This window comes from Rattus rattus, chromosome 6 (assembly GCF_011064425.1).
Source record: "Rattus rattus isolate New Zealand chromosome 6, Rrattus_CSIRO_v1, whole genome shotgun sequence".
NCBI classification, from domain to species: domain Eukaryota; kingdom Metazoa; phylum Chordata; class Mammalia; order Rodentia; family Muridae; genus Rattus; species Rattus rattus.
Window position 1 is genome coordinate 108,103,095 of NC_046159.1, and position 25,606 is coordinate 108,128,700.

Below are 25,606 nucleotides of genomic sequence, written 5' to 3' on the forward strand. Positions count from 1 at the left end.
TTATTGCCTTAAAAACACAATGATACTGCTGCCTGCAAGAATCTGACATTGAACCAAATCCATGTTAATACTGAAGAAAGAAAAGTGCTTGACATCGCAGTCACGAGCCAAAGTGAGGCAGCACTGAACAAGGAACAGGTTAAGGAGCAGAGCTGCAGCTCATCCACTCCAGCTGCGAGTTGAAAGTCAAAATGGATGCAGTTCAGATGCTGCTGAAATGAACAAAAATGGCAAGCAAAGGGACAGAGATCTCTGAGGCTGCTGGAAAGAGAGACTAAGATCTGCTGAAGACATGTTCACACAGCAGACAGGCAAATATGCCTGCAAGACAGAAATCTCGAGACTGCATGGAACTAAATCCTGAGTCATTTTTCAAGCTTAGGAATTAGCTGAAGGAAGTTACTAGGTCATAGTCAGGTTATACTGCTAGAACCTTCTTATAAATATCAACACTGCAAATATTACAAACCTGCTAACCTCTTTTTCTCTCTACTTTCTCCATACAAACAAGGGAAGTTTAATTCCTCTTTCTTGAACTTCAACAGAAAAGCATTTCATGATAATGTATAAAACCTAGACTTTAAAATTTTTTCTCCATAAATCCTGAATAACATCTAATTTGAAATTTTATACCTAAAAATTATTTTTGAATGAATCAAATATGCCTGTTCAATTTCTGTCTTTCTCCTCAGATGGATGATATTATGAGACACCTTGTCAGTTTGACTAGCCTTTAATTAGCGACTGATCCTCCTGCCTCAACTTTCCCAATGCTGGAGTGTAGGCATTTACCACTACAGCTGTTCACTTTTATTTCACCGAACTGAGCACCCTTAAGAGCAGTGCATCATAGTTTCTTCATAGTTTAAAAACATTTAAAAGAATATTCTATTTCTGAATTTTATCTATTTTTCTTTACCTCTTTTGTCTCTTCTGGGTCCGAATGATCCACAGTTATATAAAGATCATTCTGTAAATACTTCAGAGCACTAAGGGGATCCATCTGGGCCTTTTCTTCAAACCTAGAAAATACAAAACAAGGGAAACAATTACTTTGAGTTGTAAGAAATGCCTTTAAGGCTTGCAGAAAGGCTCACTGCTGAGATGAACTCGTCTGGGTGTCTAAAAACACTGTTCCAACACCCAGAGAGGAAGCCTCCCATGCACAGTACAGATGTCAGAGAGGAAGCCTCCCAGGCAGACAGTACAGATGTCAGCTCTGTAAAGGCGCACTGCTTAGAGATGAACTCGTCTGGGTGTCTAAAAACACTGTGTTCCAGCACCCAGAGAGGAAGCCTCCCATGCACAGTACAGATGTCGGCTCTGTAGAGGCAATAGAAACGCTCTGTGGCACAGACACAGCTGTGCTGCGAGGACGTCCGTGACAGAGCTTCCTATCTTTTCCTATGAACAGGCTTTCCCTGTGGAACGTGTGAAGGCTGGCAAGACGCCTCAGTAGGCAGAGTCTTTACCATCTCTGTTACTGACGCTGAGGGGAGTTCACTCCTCACAACTGACTTCCCTAAGCCTTCTAAGACTTCTCTAGCCTCCATACACATACTGTAGTGTGCACACACATGTAAGTATGCATACATACTCACACAATAACTTTAAAAGACCACAAGGTGTCACATCAAAACCAAGTGGTTAGAGACTAAAATTGCTTCCTTGGACTCAAAGTCTCGATTATGTACCTAGGCTCTGAGGCCCTAGAGAAATCAAGCTCAGAAGCAGCCAGCTGACAGTAGGAGACAACGAGGCAAACAATAAAGCCACGGGATGCAGCATAACACACAACTCTTCATCTGGCCTCACTCAGCAGAGAAGGGGCCTTTACACCTGGGCTTCTGCGAAAATAACTGTTTTAACTGAGGTACCCGATGCATACCGCGATCCTCTGCAATGTGACATAAACCCACATTTACTTTGCATTCTATTAAGTTCATTAAGGAAATGAGTGTCCCAAAAGCTCCATCTTCCCTCTTGTTTGTGGACGTTGTTGTTTCCACTTTCGGCTCCTCTTAACCAGTAAACAGTGTTTCCAAAATTGGTTTCTGCAGTCTAGAACTATGCTTAGTCAACAATTCTTCTCTATTGCTAAATATGATTTTAATACTATAAGAAGTCTTGCTCCTTTTTACACACATATCATCAATTTTAGAAGCTGAATATTATATGAAAAGCCAATTGCTTCACAAGATTCTTCATTTCCTCAAAATCTATACTTTATCTAAATAGAACAAACAACTTTCCCCAAGAAAAATAAAAAGTCATCTTAGTAGTAAGATGTCCATATAATCAAAGACTGTCTAATTAATATGTTATTTCTATCAAAATGTGTTAGCCACTTTATAGAAACAAGTTTCTATATGTAATATAGTAAACTTAAATTTGGCAAAAGTTTAGCAGAAGGTCCACATTTTCAAATGTTTAAAATGGGCCTTCTATTATCCATCTGAATGCTCCTTGATACCTCTTTGTCTCACATCCATACAAAAATGTCCAAAACTTCTATTTGTAGAACCTCTGGTGCTCACCAGAACCTTGGGGTGCATCTCAGCCTGCCCTGTAGTGTGCCTCCAGATAACACCAAACATCACTCTGCTCTTTTCATTCTGTAAACTCTCTGCCGATGGCTGAATAAAGTAAGGTTAGGTCCAGGTACTTCTTGAAATGCTCACAGAGGACTTCCAAAGCACACAAAAGCTTCCCAAATTGGACTTAGCTTTCCCAATGCAGAAGCCTACTGTTTTTGAAGACTCCCCAATGACCTTTTACCCCATTTTTGGTAAGTCTGAACGTATCACTTATTGTTGAAAGTTTCTAACCCCTATTTCCTCAGGTAAGAGCTGGAGCCTTTCACAATCTGTCCTTCTGATCTGTTACTTTGATTACACTCATTCTACTTCTACACACAGTCCTCCTCAACTAATGTAAGCACGAACACTCCTTTAAACCAAGAGCCCTGAATCACCTGGCTAGAACATTTCCACCTTAAACAGCTATTTCCACCTTAAGTGGTTATTTTCTTAAGCCTTTGGGTAGAACTGTTTTTTAAAAAAAAATCACGTATTTTTACTGGAAATAACACCCTCAGCTCCCTTGTAAGTAGACATGGCATCTTTCGTTATATTTTGTTTTAATCCTATTCTTACAACCTAGCATATACTTACTGTTAGGCTCCATTTATAAGAGAGGAAATATTCTCAGAGACCAGGCCCATGTCTGCCACACACAGGTGCTCAAAAAAGTATTTTTCAAATGAATGGCTTTATTAATGCTTCTAAAGGCTCTATGTGGCTGACCAATCCACAACTGAGAAGGCAGTCTCCAGAAAAGTCAAGGTAAGCAATTTAGTACAAAAGAGTAAATAAAAAAATAATGTGTATTATATTGAGATGTAGCTCAGTGGTAGAATGCTTGTCTGGCATGCACAGGGTCTGGATTCAATAACCAGCATGTATAGATAGATAGATAGAGGGAGGGAGGGAGGGAGGGAAGGAGGGAGGGAGGGAGGGAGGGAGGGGATAGATAGATATAGACTGATTGATATAGAGAGACAGATAGAAAGAAAGGAAGTAAATTTTTTTTTCTTTTCTTTTTTTTCGGAGCTGGGGACCGAACCCAGGGCCTTGCGCTTGCTAGGCAAGCGCTCTACCACTGAGCTAAATCCCCAACCCCGGAAGTAAATTTTAAGAAGACCAAGTGAGTATGTATTCCAGGACCTTTTCTAACAGTAGACACTAGCTACTGGAACAAATGCCAAAAGTGGCTGTCAGAAAGGCTGAGATCGTATGTGCTGTGTTACTCTATTACTATATCCACTTCTACTCTAAGAGTGCATGACTGGTGGGCCTTTATATTCTCTACATTCTATCTCAAGACTTCAGTGGTTCAAGTTCTGAGATGAATCAGCAGTTCTTGCCCCACTGGAGTAAACTCCTGGTCGTAAACTTGTTGTCTTTTAATTTTAGTTACTTTATGAATTGATCTGATACTCTGACGGTCTGGTAGTCTTCTGCCACATATTTAAAAGTTTAGAGGATCCAGGACTGGAGAGAGGAGTGCAAGTGAAAAAAGCACTGGTTGCAGTTCCAGAGGATCTAAGTTCAATCCCCATCACCCATATGGCAGCTCCCAACTCTAGTTCCAGTGGCTCCAATACCCTCACACAGACATACATGCAGGCAAAACACCAATGCACATAAACTAAGAATAAATAAATCATTTAAAAGAGAAAAAGAAACAGCATGTCATTAAAAAAAGTTGGTGGGTTGTGGGTGGGACTAGGAGGAGAGGAGGGGGGCTACGATTGGGGGATGTAAAGTGAATAAATAAATAAAATAAAGAAGGAAAAAAGTTCAAAGGATCCTTTACTTTTTAATCCATTTTTATTCTCTTTAGGACTTGACTACACATTTCTTCTTATAAACTATGATCCTACCTGCCCATCGAAAGTGTTATAGTCACTGGGTAGTGATGGTATATGCCTTCTATCCCAGCACTCAGGTCTACAGAGTGAGTTCCAAGCCAGTGAGGGCCATGCAGAGAAACCCTGTCTCAGGGGTGGGGAGCGAGGAGGTGTTATAGTTATTTTGCAATGCTAAGAACCAAAGCTATGGCTAGGAAAAGTATTCTACCACTGAGCTATAACCCTGACCCAGAATATCTTTAAAGAAGGAAAATAAACAATAACAATTAAAAAAAATTAGGCTGGCATGGGAAAATGAATGATCTATGCATGTATTTCTAGAAGAAATAAAAAGTAACTCTCTGGAGAACACTTTGCTAACCCATCATATCATCATTTGTATTTTTGGAATATAATTTTTAATAATATTACAGCATTAGCTAAGACATTTAGTAAGTTGATGTAATCCAAAGATTCTAATAAGAGGAGACCAGTCTATTACATATAAAACAGAATACCATACAGCATTACATGATTGGTACTTGTTAGCATATTAATACTGTTTATGGTATGTCACTCGTTGACTCAAGAGAATAAGACTCCTAATTTTCAGTTAAATAAAGTCTATATGTAGTAAAAATGTAAAGGCTATAACCAACTATCAAATACTGTTTTCAGGCATTACTTGCTTCATTAAAACCTAAAGGAAAGGCAGGGGAGGTACAGTGCTTACTGAGCGAGCATGGGGTCCTGAGTCCAGAGCTCCAGAACCCATGTCAAAAGCCTGGAGTGGCAGTGCACACTTGCAGGAGGTGGAGACAGGAAGGATCTCTGGAGTCAGTCTAGCTGAATGGCCAATTCATCTCAACACTTAACCCACAAAAGCCCTTGAAACAGAATGCAGTGTTTAAAGTCTACCATGTATGCAGTTTCACTACTTAGAGCAGTAGTAGTGACATAAAAATACAGAACAGGCTGTCTCAGTCCTTTCTTATGGTAACTTTTGGCATTTGTTTCGATGGCTAACGGCTAATATTGGAAAAAGAACCTCGAATACATATTTATTTTTGTCTTTTAAAGGTTTGCTTATGGGCTAGAGAGATTGTTCAATGTTAAAAGCACTGACTGCTCTTCCAGAGGCTCTGAGTTCAATTCCCAGCAACCACATAGTGGCCCACAACTGTCTGTAATGGGGTCTGATGCCCTCTTCTGGTGTGTCTGACTGAGGACAGCTACAGTGTACTCATATACATAAAATAAATAAATCTTAAAAGAACTTTACTTATTCTTTTTGTGTGTATGCATATATATATATATATATTCCAGGCTGGCCTTGAACTCATATACATCCTCCTGACTTTGCTTGCTAAGTGCAGGGATTAAAGGCCTGAATTGCTTCTCTGGGCTGCATTAGAAGTCTTTTAAAAGCTAACCTTAACTTTCCACATACCAGTTGTTCCAGCTAGCTCAAAAATGCCTTACTGTTTAAACCTTATTAATAGTTCATTCCTAGTCATACTGCCTATGAAAGTCATACTTCCTCCTTTTAGATTCTACAGGAAATAAACTTGTTTATTTACAAAGATGGATGCCTCACAGTAGCTTCTGCATTAGTTTCTCTAAATAACCCTTGTGAAAGCTGGGAAAGGTAAGTAAGCACAGTTTAAAAAGGCACAGGCTTGCTTTATACACATACAGACATTTTAGGTACTTATACTCTACATAAAATCTAATACATAAATACATGTGATAAACATAAAAATGCACACATATGTATATATATGTATACCCCCATACATACCACATGCAAAGTAGTTACATGGAGTTCTCTGTAGCCAGAACGGTCAGGATCAAACCCTCACTTTACCAGTTCAGCTGAGTGACCTTATGAGTTTAAAAATTTAAAAATTCCCTCAGTTTTCTAGTTTGACAAAATAATGACAATGGTAGTTTTTACTCCATTATCTAGTTATGAGACTAAGAATCAGACACTAACATATAGTAATAAATAAATGATGACCTTCTAAACTACGAGTTTTTATTAGCACTTAAGACTGTCAGTAACCCAAACAAGTACATTTCTACATTTTTAGTGACTTGCTAAATTAGAATAAATCATGTCTAACCAGTCACACAATTTTCTAATAATTTGACAATTGATGACATTTTTGTCTACTAACGCTCACAAAATTTCACTTGTTTTCTTAAAAAAAAATTAGCACCTGTATGTATCCTTACTTTGTATCTTCCTTTGAAAGAAAAAAGCAAAATGTAAGAACAGACATTTATAAAACCCAGGACCTTTAGAGAACTTGACAATCACAGCAAGAGACCCACATCCCACAGCTAGGTCATACGAAGAGTAACTAACAGTGCTAATTAAAGTCTTTTAGTTTTTAAAGAAATTCTTTTTAGACAGGGTCTCACTATGTAGTTCTATCCTAGAACTGACTATGTAGGTCATGCAGGTCTTGACCTCACAGAGCTCCGTCTGCCTCTGCCTCCTGAGTGCTAGTATCAAAGGTGAGAGCAACCTTGCCCAACTCAGTGAGTTGCATTTATACCTGTGCTTCCTGATGAGGTACTTGCAATGCCTCAGTAAGTAGTCCTTCGAAGGTCTGCACAACTTCAGCGACCAGAAGTCATCTAGTCTCATCTTTGGAGAGCAAGACTTTCCTGGATTCCCACCAAATAAATAATGAACCTATAAAAAAAGAAAGAAACATGCACAGACAACAAACCAGAAATTAAAGAACACATACACACTCTAAAGACTACAAAGGTCTTAATAAAATTTATTTTACCAGGAGTACATAATAGTTAACTCTCTTTGCCTTATTCATTTGACAATCTTTTAAATTATTACCAAAGGTTTTCCATGATTTTTCTCCATTTTCATTCTACTCTAAAGCATTTTCCTAACCTACATTTGTATTAAAATCATACTATCATAATTACAGTGATAATGGAAGATAAAAGAAAAGCCAATGTAGGAATAAACTAATCGAACATAGTTTTTGGATAACTCCAAATGAAAGGGTTATCCAGTTAATTAAGTATCGATCAAACTAGAAAATAGTATATTTAAAATAATTCTGACACAATATTTAATAGAAGCATTGAAGGGCAAGAGAATAAAAAATGTTAATATCTTCCTTTGCTTTAACCTAAATGCCAACTAGTAAATGATACTTAAAACTTTCAGAATATTGTTCCGTTGTTTGATTACTACTAAACAAGAAATGTAAAAGAATTCCAGTAGCGATTTCACATTAGAGTAGTTTAATGTTATTCTAAACATATATTAAATATTAAAACATTTTCCTGAAAATTTGAAAACATTTCTATGTCCTAGCTTAGCATGTGTGAGATATTACAAAATAAATATTATTTCTAGCCCATTAAATGAAAATTCTTCATTAACCTCATAAGTTGGAAAACTCTAGGAGTAATGGCTTGTATTCCTTTTCATGTTACTGTTTCTCTGGTTTCAAGTTACATAGCACAAATATTAAAAGTTCCTCTATAGTTGAAACACAAAAGTAAATTTCAAGATAATCTGAGTCCAGTCACTAAATTACACATAAAATTTTAGTGAAAATAGTTATAGAAACTACTCTGAACACTTAATGACACAAAAATTATTTTTACAATGCGGGTAGAGAGGGGTCACTTATACCAGAAATATATAGATGAAATGACTTCTTATATAATTGAAAAGCTAATGCCTTCTCCCTTTCAAAATGCAAAAACTGTATTTTATACTTGGACATTGTAATGGTTTAGATTTGCTTGGCCCAGGGAGTGGCACTGTTAGGAGGTATAGCTTTATTGGAGTAGGTATGGCCTTAAAGACCCTCATTCTATCTGCCTGGGACCCAGTCTTCTACAGGCCTTCTGCACCATGCCTGCCTGGACTCTGTCATGTTCCCACCTTGATGATAATGGACTGAACTCCTGAACCTCTAAGCCACACCCAATTAAATGTCCTTATAAAAGTTGCCTTGGTCATGGGTTCTGTTCACAGCAGTAAAATCTGAACTAAGACAGATATTCACAACATATATATAATAATACAGGTTATATATCTGTTCTGTAGAGTGATAAAGAAGCCAGTGACAATTTTCAAAATAGGAAAATGTTATGGTGTAACCTGTAATCTCAACTTTTGGAAGGCTAAGGCAGAAGCTAGAGTTTGAGACCAGCCTAGAATACTATGTGAGACCCTGTTCTAGAGTGGGATAGAGCAATACAAATAACATAAGAAGTGCCAAGAATTATGGACCATACAAATTCTCTTCAAGAATTTTAGGAAAAACTGGGGAGAGTAGGATAGTCCTGTAGTCCTAGGTATTTGGTAAGCTGAGGTAGGAGGATTCTAAGCTTTGCTTGGGCTACAAAGAGTACAAAGCATCCTAGGCTACTTACCCAGTATTAAAATAAAAACTAAAAACAGGGCGGAAGACAGATATATAGGTATGGTGCCTGCTTAGAATGTGTAAGGCCCTAAATTCAATCCCTATTGTGTTGAGGGGCTATTAAAAATAATATTAAATGCCTGCTATATACTCTGTTAAATGCCCACCTCTGTAAAACTTTCCACTCAAATGCATTTAGAAATAATCAGAAATAAGACCCATTTAGAGATACCTTCAGACTGCATTTCACTGAAAATGTACAGAATCAGAGTAGTCAGCATACCTTGTGTAATTCATCATAAACGAGCTGATGGGCAAACCTTGGACATGGTTCTTCTTCCTGAAGACTTTTACTCAGATTCTCTTTTGCAGCTTGATCATTCTTATAGACACAAGACCTGGAAGACACTGCTTTTAAGACACTGTACTTCAGAGGATCACCAGCAGCCATATTGTTTATACAACTATAGCCAGTAAATCAATTGCCAGTGCCCAAATTAACAGTAGAAACAAATATACACTTGTTCACATCAGAGTGCAAAGACAGTAACTCTCATAAAAGGACACACACTTTTTAGAACGAATTCTGACCTTTCAAAATAGCTCACTTCAGAACTACCTATCTTGTACTGGGAAACAGGAATTGTTCACACGAACAGACTGATATGGTGTTTTACTGTGTACTCACAGTAGAAGACTCAAGCACTCTTGCTCTGAATGCAAACAGAACGTCTTTCTCAGAAAACAACAGCTTTCAGTTGCCAAGCATACTGCCATAGAAAATAGAGCTGTTCTTGGAAGGGTTTCTGTTCTGTCACTGAATACAAGAGCTGGATCTTCCGCAACTGTGTTTCCCCAGCAAAACACGTAGCTTCTGCTTAGCCAGATGCTCTGGGACAAGGCTTGGCTTGGAAATGCTAAGTTAAACCTATCCCTTTACCAGCATTAGGACATGGAGATGTTTACAGAACATTAGTTTCAACTAGCTAGATAAGCTACTTGGTGGCAGAACCTAGACCAGCATATAACTCTTTAAAATCTCCAGAAAAGGAAGTATCAGAAAGTGAACAGAGTAAAATTCCACTTTTAATACCGCTGTGTACATAAGTACTGATTTTATTTACAATACTTTTTTTAAAAGTATTAATATTTTAGGCCATGTAGGGTAGCTCACACTTATAATCCCAGGGAGAAGCAAGGAAATTGTGAGTCCAAGGCCAGCTAGGGCTATATAATAAGTCTGTCTCAAAATTTAATAACAAAAATTTAGCATTCTTTCAATATCACAAATTAACACAAGCCTCCCACTCCTCTCATTTTTAAATAAACCAACATCATTATGTATCACTAGGACTGCAGTACAGACAAGAGTCCTTACCAGCTATTCCTCACAATGTCATAAATCCAGAATGAATTTCTGACATTCTCTTCCCTCTTTTCTTTGTCTTTGCTAAGTCCGGATAAAACATGTATTTCATTCAGTTCTGGATCAATAGTTGCTCTCTGTGTGAATCCGGTCATTGGAACTAAAAATGAAAGGAACACTTAAGATGGCCATAGTTACAATAATCAGCAGACTAGAACTAACTCATTATGTATCTTTAATTTGCTCTATATGCCCACTGTATTTATCTTTTAACACACCTCACAATCTTTTGAATTAAACAATAGACAATGTTTACAGCCTTCCTCTTGCTCTAGAATGTAATCAACATAAAGGCAGAGGTTGCTTTGCTCACTACTTGTTTTCAGTGTCAAAAGTAGAACAGCACACAACACACATGCACACACATAGAAAGAGGGAAGGGAGAGGAAGAGGAGGACAGCGGGAACACACAAATGAGTTTGTGCACAAGAGTGAGCACCAGAACAAGGGTGAAAATGATTTTAAAAATGGAACGGTAACCTACAGAATGGGAACAAAGATGTGCAAGTCATAGATTTAAAGTCCTGTGTCCAGGGTAAATAATTGATAACTCATTCTTAACAGGTAAGGCATTTCCAAGAATATACAGAAGTGGTCAATAGGCACAGTAAATGCTACTCAACATCATTAGTCCTTGAGAAACACAAGTCCAAACCACGATACAGTATCATCTTATGCAGGCAAGGTGACATACACCCCTATAATCCTAGCACTCAGGAAGCTTAGGAAGAATTTAAGATGGAGGGTTTGATCACATATGTTGTGAGTTTACTGATCTCTTTTTGAGACAACTAGAGTCCTTTCGTGTCTACTCGTGTTGACCTATGAGGCAGTAGTGTTTTTCAGGGAAGGAACAATATATTCTTTGGATTATATAAAGGTGAGGATTCAGCGGCCAGTGGGTTTATGGTAAATACTAGGGAAGAGCACTAAGGGAGTGAGCCTAGGCAACAATGACCACAGCCCTATACAGGGGCTCTGTATTTTCAACGTAAGGCAGGCACTGAAAGAGAAGAAGAGAAGAAATGAACTAGTGAGCTCAGAGGCCAGCACGCTTCTGCTTTCACCAACTCTGAGCACCTCAGGAGTTCCTGCTCTGGTGGTCTGAATGAGAATGGCCCCACAGTCTCCTACGTTTGAATAGGGGAACTCTTTCCTGGAGGTGGGGTAGGAGTGGGGTGGGGGTAGATTTTGAAGTTTCAAAAGCCCACACCATTCCTAGTTCCTCTCTGTCTCTGCTTTCCCATTTTGGATGAGGTTGTAAGCTCTGAGCTCCTGTGCCAGTGCCATGTTTAGCTCCCTGCTGCCATTTCCCTGCTATGACAGTCATGGGGTCTAATCCTCTAGAAATGTAAGCCCCAAATTAAACTCCTTTTTTTTTTTTTCTTTTTTCTTTTTTTCAGAGCTGGGGACCGAACCCAGGGCCTAGCAAGCGCTCTACCACTGAGCTAAATCCCCAACCCCCAAATTAAACTCCTTGATCACCTGCATTGCATAAGGCTTCTCTTTGGATTCTGACAATGAATGGGCTACTGCTAAGTGTTTATTCTATAATGATGGGCTAAGAATCAATTATTCAAGGTAGTTTGGAGATAAAGCCTTTAGGTCACCTAGACTGAGTTCTTAGACTTCGCTTTCCTCTCTGTCTTAGGGTTTTACTGTTGTGAACAGACACCATGACCAAGGCAACTCTTATAAAGGACAACATTTAACTGGGACTAGCTTATAGGTTCAGAGGTTCAGCCCATCATCATCAAGGTGGGAATGATGGGAGTGTCCAGGCAGGCATGGGCACTGGAGGAGCTGAGAGTTCTCATCTTCATCCAAAAGAAGCCAAGAGCAGACTGTCTTCTACACAGCCAGGAGGAGGATATCAATGCCCACTCCAACAAGTGACATGCTTCCTCCAACAAGGTCACGCCTCCTAATAGTGCCACTCCCTGGGCCAAGCACATACAAACCATCACATTCTCATCTTTACTTCTCTTAGATTGAATTTGGATAAAGAAATTAGCAAACTGTGTTAGTTTACTACTTCAGTAATAATACTTTGTACTATAATATCCTATATTATTGTTTGAATCCTGCTTTATTAATTATAAGTACTACCTTTATAAAATAAACTAAAAACTGGATTCTGAATATACTTGAGAAAACAGTAAATTACACAGCAATTATCTGTCACTCTGATATTTTTGGTTTGTTTAAAAAAATTGTGATAATTCTTCATCTTCCCTACTTTTTGTTAGCATCTTTAAAACATAAAACAGGAAAAGTAAGAGGGGAAATAAGAAATTGTGACAGTCTGAATATTATTTGTTTCTTTTCCCCTTCCCTGGTTTGACAACATGATAAGCAGAATACAGAATTTTTACTTAGAAAAAAAACCTTAGAAAGGAGTCAAAGAAACTAATATTTTTAAGTCCTTTCAATTTCTGAGGAAATCTGTTATATTAATTAATAACTTAATCTCATCTCTATTTTGCTTTATGGTCCAAAGTACATCTTCATTAGTTTCTTTAGCTAAGACACAGACAAAGAACAATCTGTCTACTACAGAAACGTGAGACAAGAACAGCTCTCCACAGGCCCTCTATTTGTTACAATACTTTTAAACCCAAGGCAGAAAAGCCCGAGGAGTTAACTAACTCACACAAGCTCCAGGTTGTCTTAGCACACAGACTAAATCACAGTGCTATGCTCCCATCTCTGCAGAGCTCCTGGCCTACACCTCTTTTCTCAAAGTCGCCAGCTGGAGCTCTAAGTGTCACACACTTTCATAAAGCATTCACGAGATAGAGCACTCCCTTAGCACCTCTCTACTGTCATGACAAAGCATGTTTTTCTAAATGCCTTTTAACACTTTGCTATGTGTGACTACCTAGACCTGAGTCACACACAGAGGTAAAATGTAAGAACCTCGGTAAGGATAACAACGACTGGCTAAAGTAGCTATGATTCCTCCCCTGGGACTGGGTAACTGTCATTAAAAAAAAATTATGGTATAGATAAAAGGGGGCGGGGCAGTGGCTCTTGGGTAGGCAACAACAGTGTTGTCATTTTTTTAAACAAAAATGTGTATTTTACTTTATGTATATATGTGTTTTGTACACATGTATATTTGTACATATGGCATATAACCCGTTCCCAGCACTGCACAGACTAGGGGTCACGGTGCATGCACGTAATGTCAAGGCAGAAGTATTGAAAGATCAAGCTACACAGCCAGCGAGGGCCTACTCAGGGATGCACCAGACCCTGTCTCAAAAAAGATACATGAAAAAACCACCATCCTAACCAGTACTTACAGTAAGAATAACAAGAAGTCATTAGCTTAGGACCTCTGTACTGCCTGACTGGGTCTTAATCACTGATATAATATAAGAGGGTCAAAACCAAAGCAACTTCTTACAACTTTCTGTTTTCTTCAATGTTAATAAGCATGATAAATACATTCCCACAGACAACTTTAAAGTATGATTTTGTTTTAAGGTTTTCAGGGAAATAAACTGATACACTGACTCATTCAACCCTTGTACGAGAGGAAAGAGTAAATCTAATACAGTGTCAGAGAAGGATAACACTTTAAGCTCAGCTGGCCCAATCCTCCTCTCATTGTCCCATGAATTAGTAGGTCCAGAGATGCTAGACAAGATGCTACTGTTGAAGGCGCAGACCAAGTCTTTTGATTCAATTTACCAAACAATCAATCTGCTGTAACAGAACACAATGGAATAAAGAATGGCAAGTATGGAAAGTCAGAGGAGACAGGATTTAAAGACCAAAACAAGGAAACAGGAAGCTACCACAGTAGCAGGATGAGGCTCTAGAGCTCTTCATCACCAATGCTGGATTTGGGATCTGCAATACAGGAGGGTTACATTTCTGCAACATGTACCTTTCTGACCTCAGCCAAGCAGAAGCAGCGGTCTAACACAGCCCACAGCTAACTCTAAAGCTGCGTGCCTCACATATCCTCTAAGCATAATTCACAACTGCGCCAAACACGGAGGTTGAATGTGAGAAGTATGCTAAACGACTTGTGTTCAGTGTTAACAAAGGCAATTTAGAAAAAAACCCAACTTTTAGCATACTGAATTTTGATGTTAAACACAACACTAATAATGCTAATAAATCCCTTCTTTCTAAGCTACAGCCATCCACCAATTACATTATAATTTTCTTCTAAGGGAAATGCAAAACTGTTGTTATATACAGGTTAGAAAATAAGAGTTGAATCGAGTTAGAAAATAAAAAGGTTGAAGGTTTTTTTATATACTGATGCTGAATCTGTGAAATATATTTAAATAATTATAAAGAGCAACGGTTGAAGATTTTATAGTATTTGACACATAGAAAGCGTTAATAAAGAAGAGCTATTTTGCTATAAGAGATATATCATCTCTAACTGGGGATTTCAATAGTTAAACTTATTCTATGATTTCAAACAATACAATGTAAAACTCACATTGTAAATGTAGTTTTAATCAAAGAACCCACATGAGTGAAGCACAAACATGTAATTATATATTAAATCCATCTCAAATTACAGTAATTAACTGAAAGAAAAAAGCTTCAGAAAAACAGCTAATAAATACCAGAATGGCTTAATACATTACAAAACAACTACATAACAGGTAAAACTGGTGTTTTCTAGGCACATTTGACAATGTGGGAATTTAAGTAGTGTTTCACCTCATGACAAAAAATTTTTTCTTGCCTTAAAAGATGAGTAGTGCTTTAGTGAGATAAAATGTAAGTGTACACTGGTTAAAGTAAAAATAATTCTATGCAAACACAACACAACATGCCATGCTTTATGATATGAGGTCTTCTGAATATCTAACTTTATACAGTATATGTCAACAGGAGATTTAAGGTATGCAAGAGTCTAGATGCTTTTAAAGAAATTCTGAATAAAATATGTGTCCCTCCTCAGAGTTTTCCCAAGCTTGTGGAATGCACAGTCAAGGCTGCCCCTTGATAGTGTTAGCCACTAAGGATGGAACCACAATGCTTCAATTCCTAGCCCGTCTTGAGAAGCTGGGAAAGAATTTCCAGACCAAAATCTACAAGGTAAGATCTGAGGAGTGAGGAAAATTAGATTTTGGAAGTAAGATGGGAAACCAGGGTCTAGGATAGCAGAAGGGTCAAAGGCAAGAGCAATGTCATATCTAAAGGCAATAATCGGTGCTAATGAGATAAGCAGTGCAGAAGGAATACAGCAGCAAGAACAGGGCTGGGGAACTAAGCTATAACCTCTCATGAAGTCAGGTTGTCAAAAGCAAAAGATTCCTCTTATCTGAATTAGCTCTAATCAAAAAGTTAGATCAGCTTACTGCTTTGTCTCCTCCATTCACAAAAAGAGCTATATGAAGACAGAGCCCATATTCATTCATCACTGTATTCCTACCGCCTGGCTTATCATTTGGCACCTATAAGTGACCAGAAACAACCTACAGATTAAATGTTAGGTCTATGGCTCTGTCCTTCATAAGTAATGCAACAGTGAGGTGACCTGATGGTGACTGGATGAATCAATGCTACCGGAGGGTAGTGATGGCATCACTGGAGAAAACGAAGATACCCAACAATACCAGTCAAACTAAAGGATTAGATTACCTCCACTAACACAGAGGCCATGCACAGGCCAGGACTCCTCTTTCTTCAACTATATCCCTGGTAATTTACAAGTGCAGATGCACGGTCTAAGACATTGCGTAAGGCTACCTAAGAACAGAAATAGAATCCTAGAGCTAAAACTGGGGTTCTCAATCCCCACCAGATACTACAATACTTTAAGAAAGAAAATAAAAAGAGGGAGAGCAAAAAGGGAAGGCATGAGAAAGAGAGCAGGAAGGAAGGAGAAAAGGAAAGGGGCAGTACAGATGGGGGCAGACCAAAACCAACCAACAGAGAAGTAAAAGATTAACTTCAGGTCAACTGAGTCAGTGTGTTCTTCAATCCCAAGCATAACTCTTCAAGTTTTAGGTGGGCACATTTACCAGCTAGTTAAAACTCAATGTTCAACTCTGCCAGAAAAGTTCTCAGTAAAACACTGAACACATAATATACTAGTATAGAGATTTTTGAGCAATGAAATTGTTAGGATTATTGTAAAAATCAGCCACTTAGAAAATGTATACTTAATAGTGGTATCCTCAAAATAAATCTAACCCCCAGAAACAAAATCTTATAAAAGCTTATTTAAGAAAAAACAAAACAAACATTGTGTGGTGGTTCTAATTCTTTACTCCTCATTTTTACTATGAATATTCCCTCCTCAGAGATGCTTTCCCAAACTACTGTATCGTAAGGGTGCCTCTCATGCTACTCATTAGCAAAGCACCCAACTTCTTCTCTTCTCAGTGCTAAGAATGCAACTGCACCAGTCTTCACTGGAATATGAACTTTTTGAATTAGCTTATTCCCTGGGGCCCACATAATGGATCCTTATTGCCTAAAACAATCTTTGGTAAATAGAAGTTAATGAACAATTTGAGGAGAGAGGGTCTAAAAAACCTTAAATGCTAGTAAACAATCAAATACTATTAAATTAATGAATGGATTTGTGTGCTTTGTGTGGTTAATTCCCTGTAAACCAATTAAAAATTAAACAATGCACAGCAAACATTAATGCTAATTTTGGAAGAGTTGGCAACAGCAGTAACTAGTGAATGAGACAACTTGCCTTTCTGTTAAGTTCGCAGAAATAAAACTATGAAAAATCATCACAAAAAATTATGTAAAATTTAACATATCAAAACCAAAACTGACTACACACACCCTTTGAAAGATTAGGAGGTGATGCATCAAATGTTAAAGATTACTCTGAACAGTGGGATTGCGTGTGTCGTTCTGAGTTCTGTTGTTGCCACTGCTTTAGAATCTCTACCATGAGATCACCTTTGTAGGTACAACAAAAAACATATTAAAAGAACTGCCACAATTTGGTAGTCATAACTGATTAAAGATAATAATGTTGTAAATGACTATATGATTATTCTTAATTTAAATGTTTTCAAATTATAACCATTAAATTTATCACAATAAAAATTTTTAAAGTAGCTTTGTTTCCACTATTATTACTCTTTGACTTTTCTTTTTTTTAAGTTTTGAGAAGAGGTTCAGTACAGTGAAATCTTCAATCTCTGCTCTATCACCATGTAGTTGAATTAGCTTCAATGATTGATTAACCATATCAGAATCTTACCATCAATAAAAGATAATCTAGTATATAGTAAGGTCGAAATAACAACAGCTGCTGGGGCTGACATGAAGACGGGGCCCTGATGGATTCGATTAATAGCATGCCATTAGTATTCAATTAACAGTAAAACTAAGAAATGATACCACCAAAGACATGAAGTTATTACTGTCCATCAAATCCTACTTAGTAGCTCGTCTGCAAACGCTCTGCGAGAATGAACGTAACCACCTGTGTTTCTGAAGTCTATCCTCTCATAACTTTCAATGTACCTGGTTCTACCAGTTACCATCCTTGAAGCTTTTACAGGGAGAGTTGAATCACATGTCCCCGTGTCCCCTAGGAATGCCAGAAAAATCTAGAATAACTCTTACAAGTCAGAAGTAATTATAAATTAAGTCATGCACCTCCACAATATCCTCCTACAGTGAGATCTTAGTAGACAGAAAGACAGCATGAACATCTAAGCTTGTATTTCTGAATCATAAGCTGAGGCTGCTGTCCCAGGTATGGCCAAACAACTTTCTGTCTCAGGAAAGGCTGACTACATGATACTATCATCCCACTAAATTTCAATTCCAATTTTTTTGTTAAGCTGATTGTAGTTTTTGTATTCTATTGTTTTTAAAAAGTACTGCTTGTTATAGGACCAAACAAATTAATTTGTAATGATCTTTTTTTCTTAAAAAATTTCTTTTCTCTATCATGTTCCTATCCCCAATCTTTTATGTCACATGCTACCTGACTATTAGTATTTTTATTACAAATGCTCAAATACATCTTTAAAGCCTACTTTGATCTAAAACCCCGTGCCCTACTGGTGCTCACTGGGTCACATCTTAGAAATCCCCTTTGTTTTCCTACCTTCAATTTTCTTTTTTTCTTAGCTTCTGTGTTTCTCTTTTGCCACTTTTATTGTTTTGTTAGTATATAAAGTATCTTCCTAAAAAAGATAGTATATAGGGGTTGGGGATTTCGTTCAGTGGTAGAGCGCTTGCCTAGCAAGCACAAGGCCCTGGGTTCGGTCCCCAGTTCCAAAAAGAAGAAAAGAAAAGGAAAAAAAAGATAGTATATAAAAGTTCTACCTATCTTGAGACAACAGCTATTTCCAAATCCCTTTCCTCTAAACACATGCTTCCCCAGACTCTCTAGTGAAGCCTGGTTTCACAGCTCTAGCCAATGAAATCTAAGCAGAATCCCACCGGGAGCTGTCAGGACAAGGAGCACATTCCCTGCCCACCTCCTTTTGAAGGAAAGGAATGATGTTTGTAGCGTAGTGTTTGTGTTTGTAGTAATTTGTCTCCAGGTAGCTAATGCCTTTTATTAAAAACAGTGCAGCAGAAGAGTGAACCTGGGGGCCTTGGAGACACCACCGAATCACTGTATCAGTCCCAGATGGTCTACTCTGGATTTCTTGTTCTTAGAGAGATGATTTTGCAACTGTTTAAGCTGCTGTCTAACTGGGTAGGTCTAGAAGAAAAACATGGATTTACCTAGTAGACTAAAAATATTTCTTCTTTTCTTTTTTCTTCACTATTTTGGCTACAAAAATATCTCTAGTTTAGTAACTTTTCTAAGAAGTTTCAGAAGCTCCTCTTCTTTATCTTGTAGCATCTAATGGCACTGAGAGTTTCTATGTCTTCTTACTCGTGTTTCCATGAGCGCAGCCCTTTTTGCTCTAGGAGAGTTTAGGAGGGCTTCTTTCTGACAGTATGTAAAAATGCACTATGATACACAATGATCTGCCTTAATGGCAAGAAGACTTTTTGGTCTTCTGAAAATTCAACTCTTCTTTTTGTAGAGGCCATTTGTAATCTGAAGTGTTTTGGGTCTGAGGAAATTTTCAAGTGTTTTTTTCCACTTCTTCCATTTACTCAGTTCTTTACTGTTGGGAAAACTCTAGGGATATAAGACTGTAGACCTGGTCACTGAATCAGAGACTAGGCTATAAGACTGTCCATCTTACTGGTAGTCACAAAGAAAAGAAAATAGCGAATAAACCTCTAACCTGAACTCCAGTCAGAAGGATCTGAGAATGGTTCCTAAGCGCCAAATGATTCCGCATTTTTCTTCAGTGTTGTTTTATTTAAAGAAAAATTTTCTTCTTTTAAATTTTTATTTATTGCAATTGTTTGTGAGTAAATAGGCTACTTGTCATAAATTATGTCTGCAAGAGGTCAGGGGGTGACTTCTAGGACTCAGTTCTCCTTAAACCATGAGATCCAGGGATAGAACTCAGGTTACCTGGTGTGTACCACAAGGGCTTTACTCACTGAGCCATCTCACTAGACCAGCTTTTTTCCTCTTCTATGTAAACAACTTTAATTAAAAAAGGGTTCTCTAACATAGTGCCCATAAATGATGCCAACAACATATGTATTTGTGTGTGTGCATGCTCGCTGCCAGTGGAGGCCAGAGGTCAACACTGGGTGTTTTCTTCCATTGTTCTCTACCTTATTATTTTCCGAGACAGACACCATCCCATCGGCTCAGCTAGAGTGGCAGAGCAGGCTCCCATGGCCTGCTTGTTTCACTCCTAGCACAGGCCTTACAGACACATACCCCCTGCCTAGCTTTTAAATGGGTGCTGTCGAGCTGAACTCGGGGCCTCATGCTTCTGCAGCAGCACTTTACTGACAGAGTCACCTTCCCAGCTCCAATACAGGTATTTAAGATTTATTCTGTAAAAGCACTGTTGATAAGGGAATCCTTTTTGCATATGTCAGCTAAATTTATTGGTAGAGACTGATACATTGATCAACAGAACAGAATTTAAGACCCAGAAATAAAACCACACACTTACAGACACTTGATCTTTGACAAAGAAGCCAAAAATACACAATGGAAAAAAGAAAGCATCTTAAATAAATGGTGCTGGTCTAACTGGCAATCTTTATGTAGAAAAATGAAAGTATTTCCAGATTTGTCACCTTGCACAAAGCTCAAGTCCAAATGGATCAAAGACCTCAACATAAAACCAGATACACTGAATCTAATAGAGACAATGAGAAAGAACCTCAAACTCATTGGCACAGGATAAATTTCTTAAACAGAATTCCAATGGCTCATGCTCTAGGATCAAGAATTGATAAATGGGACCTCATGAAACTGGAAAGCTTCTGTAAGGCAAAGAACATAGTCAATAAGACAAATTGTCATCCTGCAGATTGGGAAAAAAAAATCTTCACTGACCCCCCACATCCAATAGAAGGCTAATATCCAAAATATATAAAGAACTCAAGAAGCTAATCACCCCCCCCAAAAAAACAAAACAAAACAAAACAAAACAAAACAAAACAAAACAAAAAAAACCAAAAACAAACAAACAAACAACTCAATCAAAAACAGAGGCAGAGGAATGTTTAAGGGCTGAGAAGCACTTAAAGAAATGTTCAAAGTCCTTAGTGATCAGGGATAAGCAAATCAAAATGGCCTGAGATTCCACCTTACACCAATCAGAATGGCTAAGATCAAAACTCAGGTCACAGCATATGTTGGCAAGGATGTGGAGAAAGAGGAACACTCCTCCATTACTGGTGGGACTGCACACTGGTACAACCACTCTGGAAATCAATCTGGAGATTTCTCAGAAAATTGGATATAGATTTATCTGAAGATCTAGCCATACCACTCCTGGGCATATACCCAAAAGGTGCCATGCCACCATGCTCCACTATGTTCATAGCAGCCTTGTCTGTGATAGCCAGAAGTTGGAGACAACCCAGATGTCCCACAACAGAAGAATGGATACAGAAAATGTGGTTCATTTATATAATGTTATACTTTTAGCTATTAAGAATAAGGACATCAAGGTTGGGGATTTAGCTCAGTGGTAGAGCGCTTGCCTAGCAAGCGCAAGGCCCTGGGTTCAGTCCCCAGCTCCAAAAAAATTCTATCTCCAGTGCCAAACTGGGCCTTAATCAAATCTACTCTTCTGGATAAAGTATTCATAGGTAAAGCAATTACTGTGTTGGTTAACTGTTAATTATCAAAATGAGACTTTAAAAAGTAGTGTGTACGATGAATTACTACTAACCATGCCAGGACAATGTACAGAATCTGGGTAGTAAATAACCACCTTTTTAGTAGGAGGTCCTACTTAGATGATAAGCTCGCACATTTGCAAGATATGAATGACTGCAGGAGGCTACCCTAGAGACCACACTCTGCTGTGCTCATGCCTCACCTACAGTTTACTACAGTGAACTCAAGTTGGTGGTGTCGCCAAAGTCAGAATATTTCTTCAGATGCTGCTTTTTCACAAAGCCCATTCCCCAAAGCACAGACATACACGTTTACTTCAGAAATTCACACACTATAGTTTCCTTAAAATAATAGTAAATCATGTGATTTTGAACAGTGGAATTAGACAGTTTTATTCCTTTAATTTAGAATTATTTCGATTAAAGTAGAGAAGGTTACAAAGAGAAGAAAATGGACATTAATTTCCTATAAAAAGCAGTTACAACACAGGAAATATTCTTACCCATTCCAGAGTCTTTCTTGGTGCCATCTGAAATTATGTCTACATGATCAGAGTCCACATCATAACTAAAAAAATCATTCAAATAGGTCTTAGACCTCTGGCCACCAAACACATATAAACAACGGTTTTTCTAAAAAGAAAAAAAAAAGAGAAAAGGGAGTTGTCATTTCCAATAAAGCACTGAGAATGAGCCTTCACACTTTACATCCCTATGTGAACAGTCTCCGGAGTGATCCCACATATCACTACTTTGCTCAAATGAAGGAGGACGAGGCAGGTCTCTCCACACTGCCACTGCTAAGGTATCCTACTAAAACTGAATAGCCAGGTTGCTGCCTGTGATGGTTTGCATATGCTTGGCCCAGGGACTGGCACTATTAGAAGGTGTGACCTTGTTGGAGGAAGTGTGGCACTGTGGAGGTGGGCTTGGAGACCCTCCTCCTAGCTGCCTGAGGATGCACAGTCTGTTCCTGGCTTCCTTCAGATGAAGATGTAGAACTCAGCTCCTACTGCACCATGCCTGCCTGGATGCTGCCAGGCTCCCGCCTTGATGACAATGGACTGAACCTCAGAATCTGTACGCCAGTCCCAATTAAATGTTGTCCTTATAAAACTTGCTATGATCATGGTGTCTGTTCACAGCAATAAAACCTTAACTAAGACACTGCCTTTTGTATAACTATGAGAGCAGAAATAAGAGTGAGCAAGCAAGCAAGAAATGTGTTTGTATAAGTCAAAACATAATAAAGGACAGCTACTCATAAGGAAGAAATTAACTTCTCACTCCTAAAATAAACCAGAGTTCTCTAAAAGTACCCTGAGTTATAGTTTTAATTTATAACCACATATATTTTATTAGAATATTAAACTTAAAAACAGAAACAAAAATAAAAAAATCTATCTGTATATAAAGCTACGACTTTATACATAGAATTCTAACCATATCAGAAATATTGTACTGATTTTAAATTCAGTTTTTCGATAATATACTTTTATGGTCTAAGTCCTAAATTAAAATTCACCAGGAAAGCACAGTGAGCTTTGACAACAAATCACTGATGAAACATACTGTAACAGCCATGAACTAAGACCTCAATCTTCAAAGATACACAAGCACAAAAGTCAAAGTCACTAGGTAAAGAAAAGAATTAACTTGCATTAGGTTTATTAGCAAGAACTCATGATTTGCCCTTTGTTTTGCCAAAAGAAATTAAGTGTGCACATAAGGGTAAAGAAGAAGTTCCTTATGGCCAAAGACAGATTTAAAAAATAAAACAAAACAAAACAAAAAAAACTGATAAAAAGACAGTATTTACTTTTAAATATGTATATAAAAATTCATGAGCTCATGATTACAATATTTTATATGATTCACTGGCTAACGTTGAAACCTGAATCTATTAACATGCAAATCGACAAGTAATCAGACATTCATCCATTCACTTAGATTTACTTGTTTGAGACGGTTTTACTACATAGCCCTGGCTGACCTACAACTCACTATGTAGGCCAGAGTGGCCTGGAACTGACAGAGTTCCACTGCCTCTGCTCATATTAAAGGCGTGTACCACCATACCCAACATTCACTTAGATTTTTTTAAGATGGGGGTTTTCTGTATGTTCCAGAATAGCTTTGAACTTGCTGTGTATAGCCCAGGTTCATGGTCTGCATGTCTTTAAAGTCTCCAACTTGCTGGGATCACAGGTGTGCACCTTAAGGCCTGGCCCAAGAATCATATGGTTTCATTTTAGAATAACCAAACAATTCATGACACAAGGATAATGCTTTGCTGTTCTTTAATTCTAAAGTAGAATTACAAGTAATAAATGTAGAAGAAACAAGAACATGTGAAAATCACCATTGTGTGATATCTAATGAACTCTACACAATGACTATCGATGACTATTGCTGAAAGCAATAGGTAAAATGTTACGGGAAATTTCATAACTGATCAAACTAATAGTTCCTAAACTCACTGGTACACATAAAAAGCACTACAACTAGACATTAAATGCCTATTGATATCCTATGATCAGAGTATTGGTGAAGTGCTGGTGTTTGCTCGCGGCTTCCCCGGAAAGGATAGTGAATACAGACCAAGCCTCCAGATAGAAATACTAGCTTACAGAAAGTATGATAGAGAAATACATTAAAAGACAGAATGACAATACAACAGTCAAACGAGGATGGGGAACATAGTAGACTATAAATGATTCTGATTTTTTTAAAGCAGAAGTAAGTAGCATGCATGTGGAGAAAAGAAGAGCCTAGGTACTGATATGGATGGAGAGAAGTGCAGTACACAGATGTAATGGGATCCTGACCTCAACAAACCAATTCTGAAAAGACACCACTCAGGGAGTCAGAACAGCACAAATGCAGACTGGGCATTATCAATAACATTGCTCTGTTGTGAGTGGGTATGATGATGGTAAACACCATGTTTAAGGTTGTATCGGTCTGTCACACAGAACAGTGTTATTTGTACGTGCAGTTGTCACACAGTATCAGCACAGGTCCTCATCCTGATGGCCCCAAAGTCCTTTAGGATTTGCATATAACATATACATATCCTCTTGGGTACTTTAAACCATCTCTACATTAGTTTTAATACCTAGTATGAACTATACTATAGGACACAAGAGCAGTTTTTTAATAAAGTTTTTTTAAAAGTCTGTACATGTTCAGTGGAGACAAAAATTTTTAAAAATATTTATCCATCTATAGTTGTTTGAATCTGTGGATGCATAGCCCACAGACATGAAGGGCCTGCAAAATCAGGACATCCTAGCTGAAGTCTTCCTGAAAATATTCCCAACACAATAAAATGAAATAAGCTCTAAAAGATGACAGAGAATGAAACTAAGGTAGGAAAACAATATTAAAAACATACAGATTGTTTACTGACCAAACAGACAACTGTACATGGGAATTCACTCTTACATCCTTTTTGTACTTCCTAGAATGAATACTTTAAACAGGCATGCTCAAGACCATATGCTCTAGGGCTCTGTTCATCAAAAGGAGGATTTCAGTATATGATTCAAAAAGTGAAAGGAAACTCTTCTTGTAGATTTTTCCAATAAACTCTTGTTTTAATTCTATAAAATCAATCCAAAATTAAAAAATAACCTAAAACTATCTTTCTAGTTGCTAAGGAAAGTTTGTAAATTATCAAGTCCTAAAAAGGAAAGCTAACTATACATTAGCTAGGCAAGCGGTGCGGTCAATAGTGAAAGCATCGAGCTTTATCTTCAGGTAGTAATCATCTAGGGGTTTCTAAGCTGATGGGAATGACTACAGGACAGTTCACAGCTAATGTTCTATTCTTCCTGCCACTGCTGTACTAATCATTTATTTCTACAGAAAGCTTTGCTTTCCTATAGATACACAAGACAAAATAACAATGCACAGAACAGTCCTACCGAGTGGAACAGCATGCAGTGTCCAATCCGAGACTGGATGTCCTCAGGGCCTGCATTACAGGAGTCCTCTCGAAGAAGTTTCCAGGTTTGACACTGGCAGTTGAATGCAAACAGCCCACTGAATTGTGGTTCGCTGGCTCTGCTGTCATCTACACTGCCATTACATGTCAAAATCCTACCACCAAAGGTATAGATCATATGCTTTTCTGAGTCCATACACATCTATAAGAAC

General features: G+C 38.0%; 1 protein-coding gene across 3 annotated transcripts in view; it reads right to left on the bottom strand.

Annotated features, from left to right (window-relative positions):
• Window positions 1-25,606, bottom strand: part of Mkln1 (muskelin 1) — a 148,961-nt gene that overhangs the window by 17,938 nt on the left and 105,417 nt on the right. For all 3 annotated transcript variants that reach the window (XM_032906799.1, XM_032906798.1, XM_032906800.1), the window contains exons 11-16: window positions 25,375-25,596; window positions 21,949-22,078; window positions 10,208-10,355; window positions 9,113-9,227; window positions 6,976-7,115; window positions 920-1,022 (exon numbers count right to left, since the gene is read on the bottom strand). In XM_032906799.1, coding sequence (XP_032762690.1) covers window positions 920-1,022; window positions 6,976-7,115; window positions 9,113-9,227; window positions 10,208-10,355; window positions 21,949-22,078; window positions 25,375-25,596 — 858 coding nt within the window. The remainder of the gene's footprint in view (window positions 1-919; window positions 1,023-6,975; window positions 7,116-9,112; window positions 9,228-10,207; window positions 10,356-21,948; window positions 22,079-25,374; window positions 25,597-25,606) is intronic.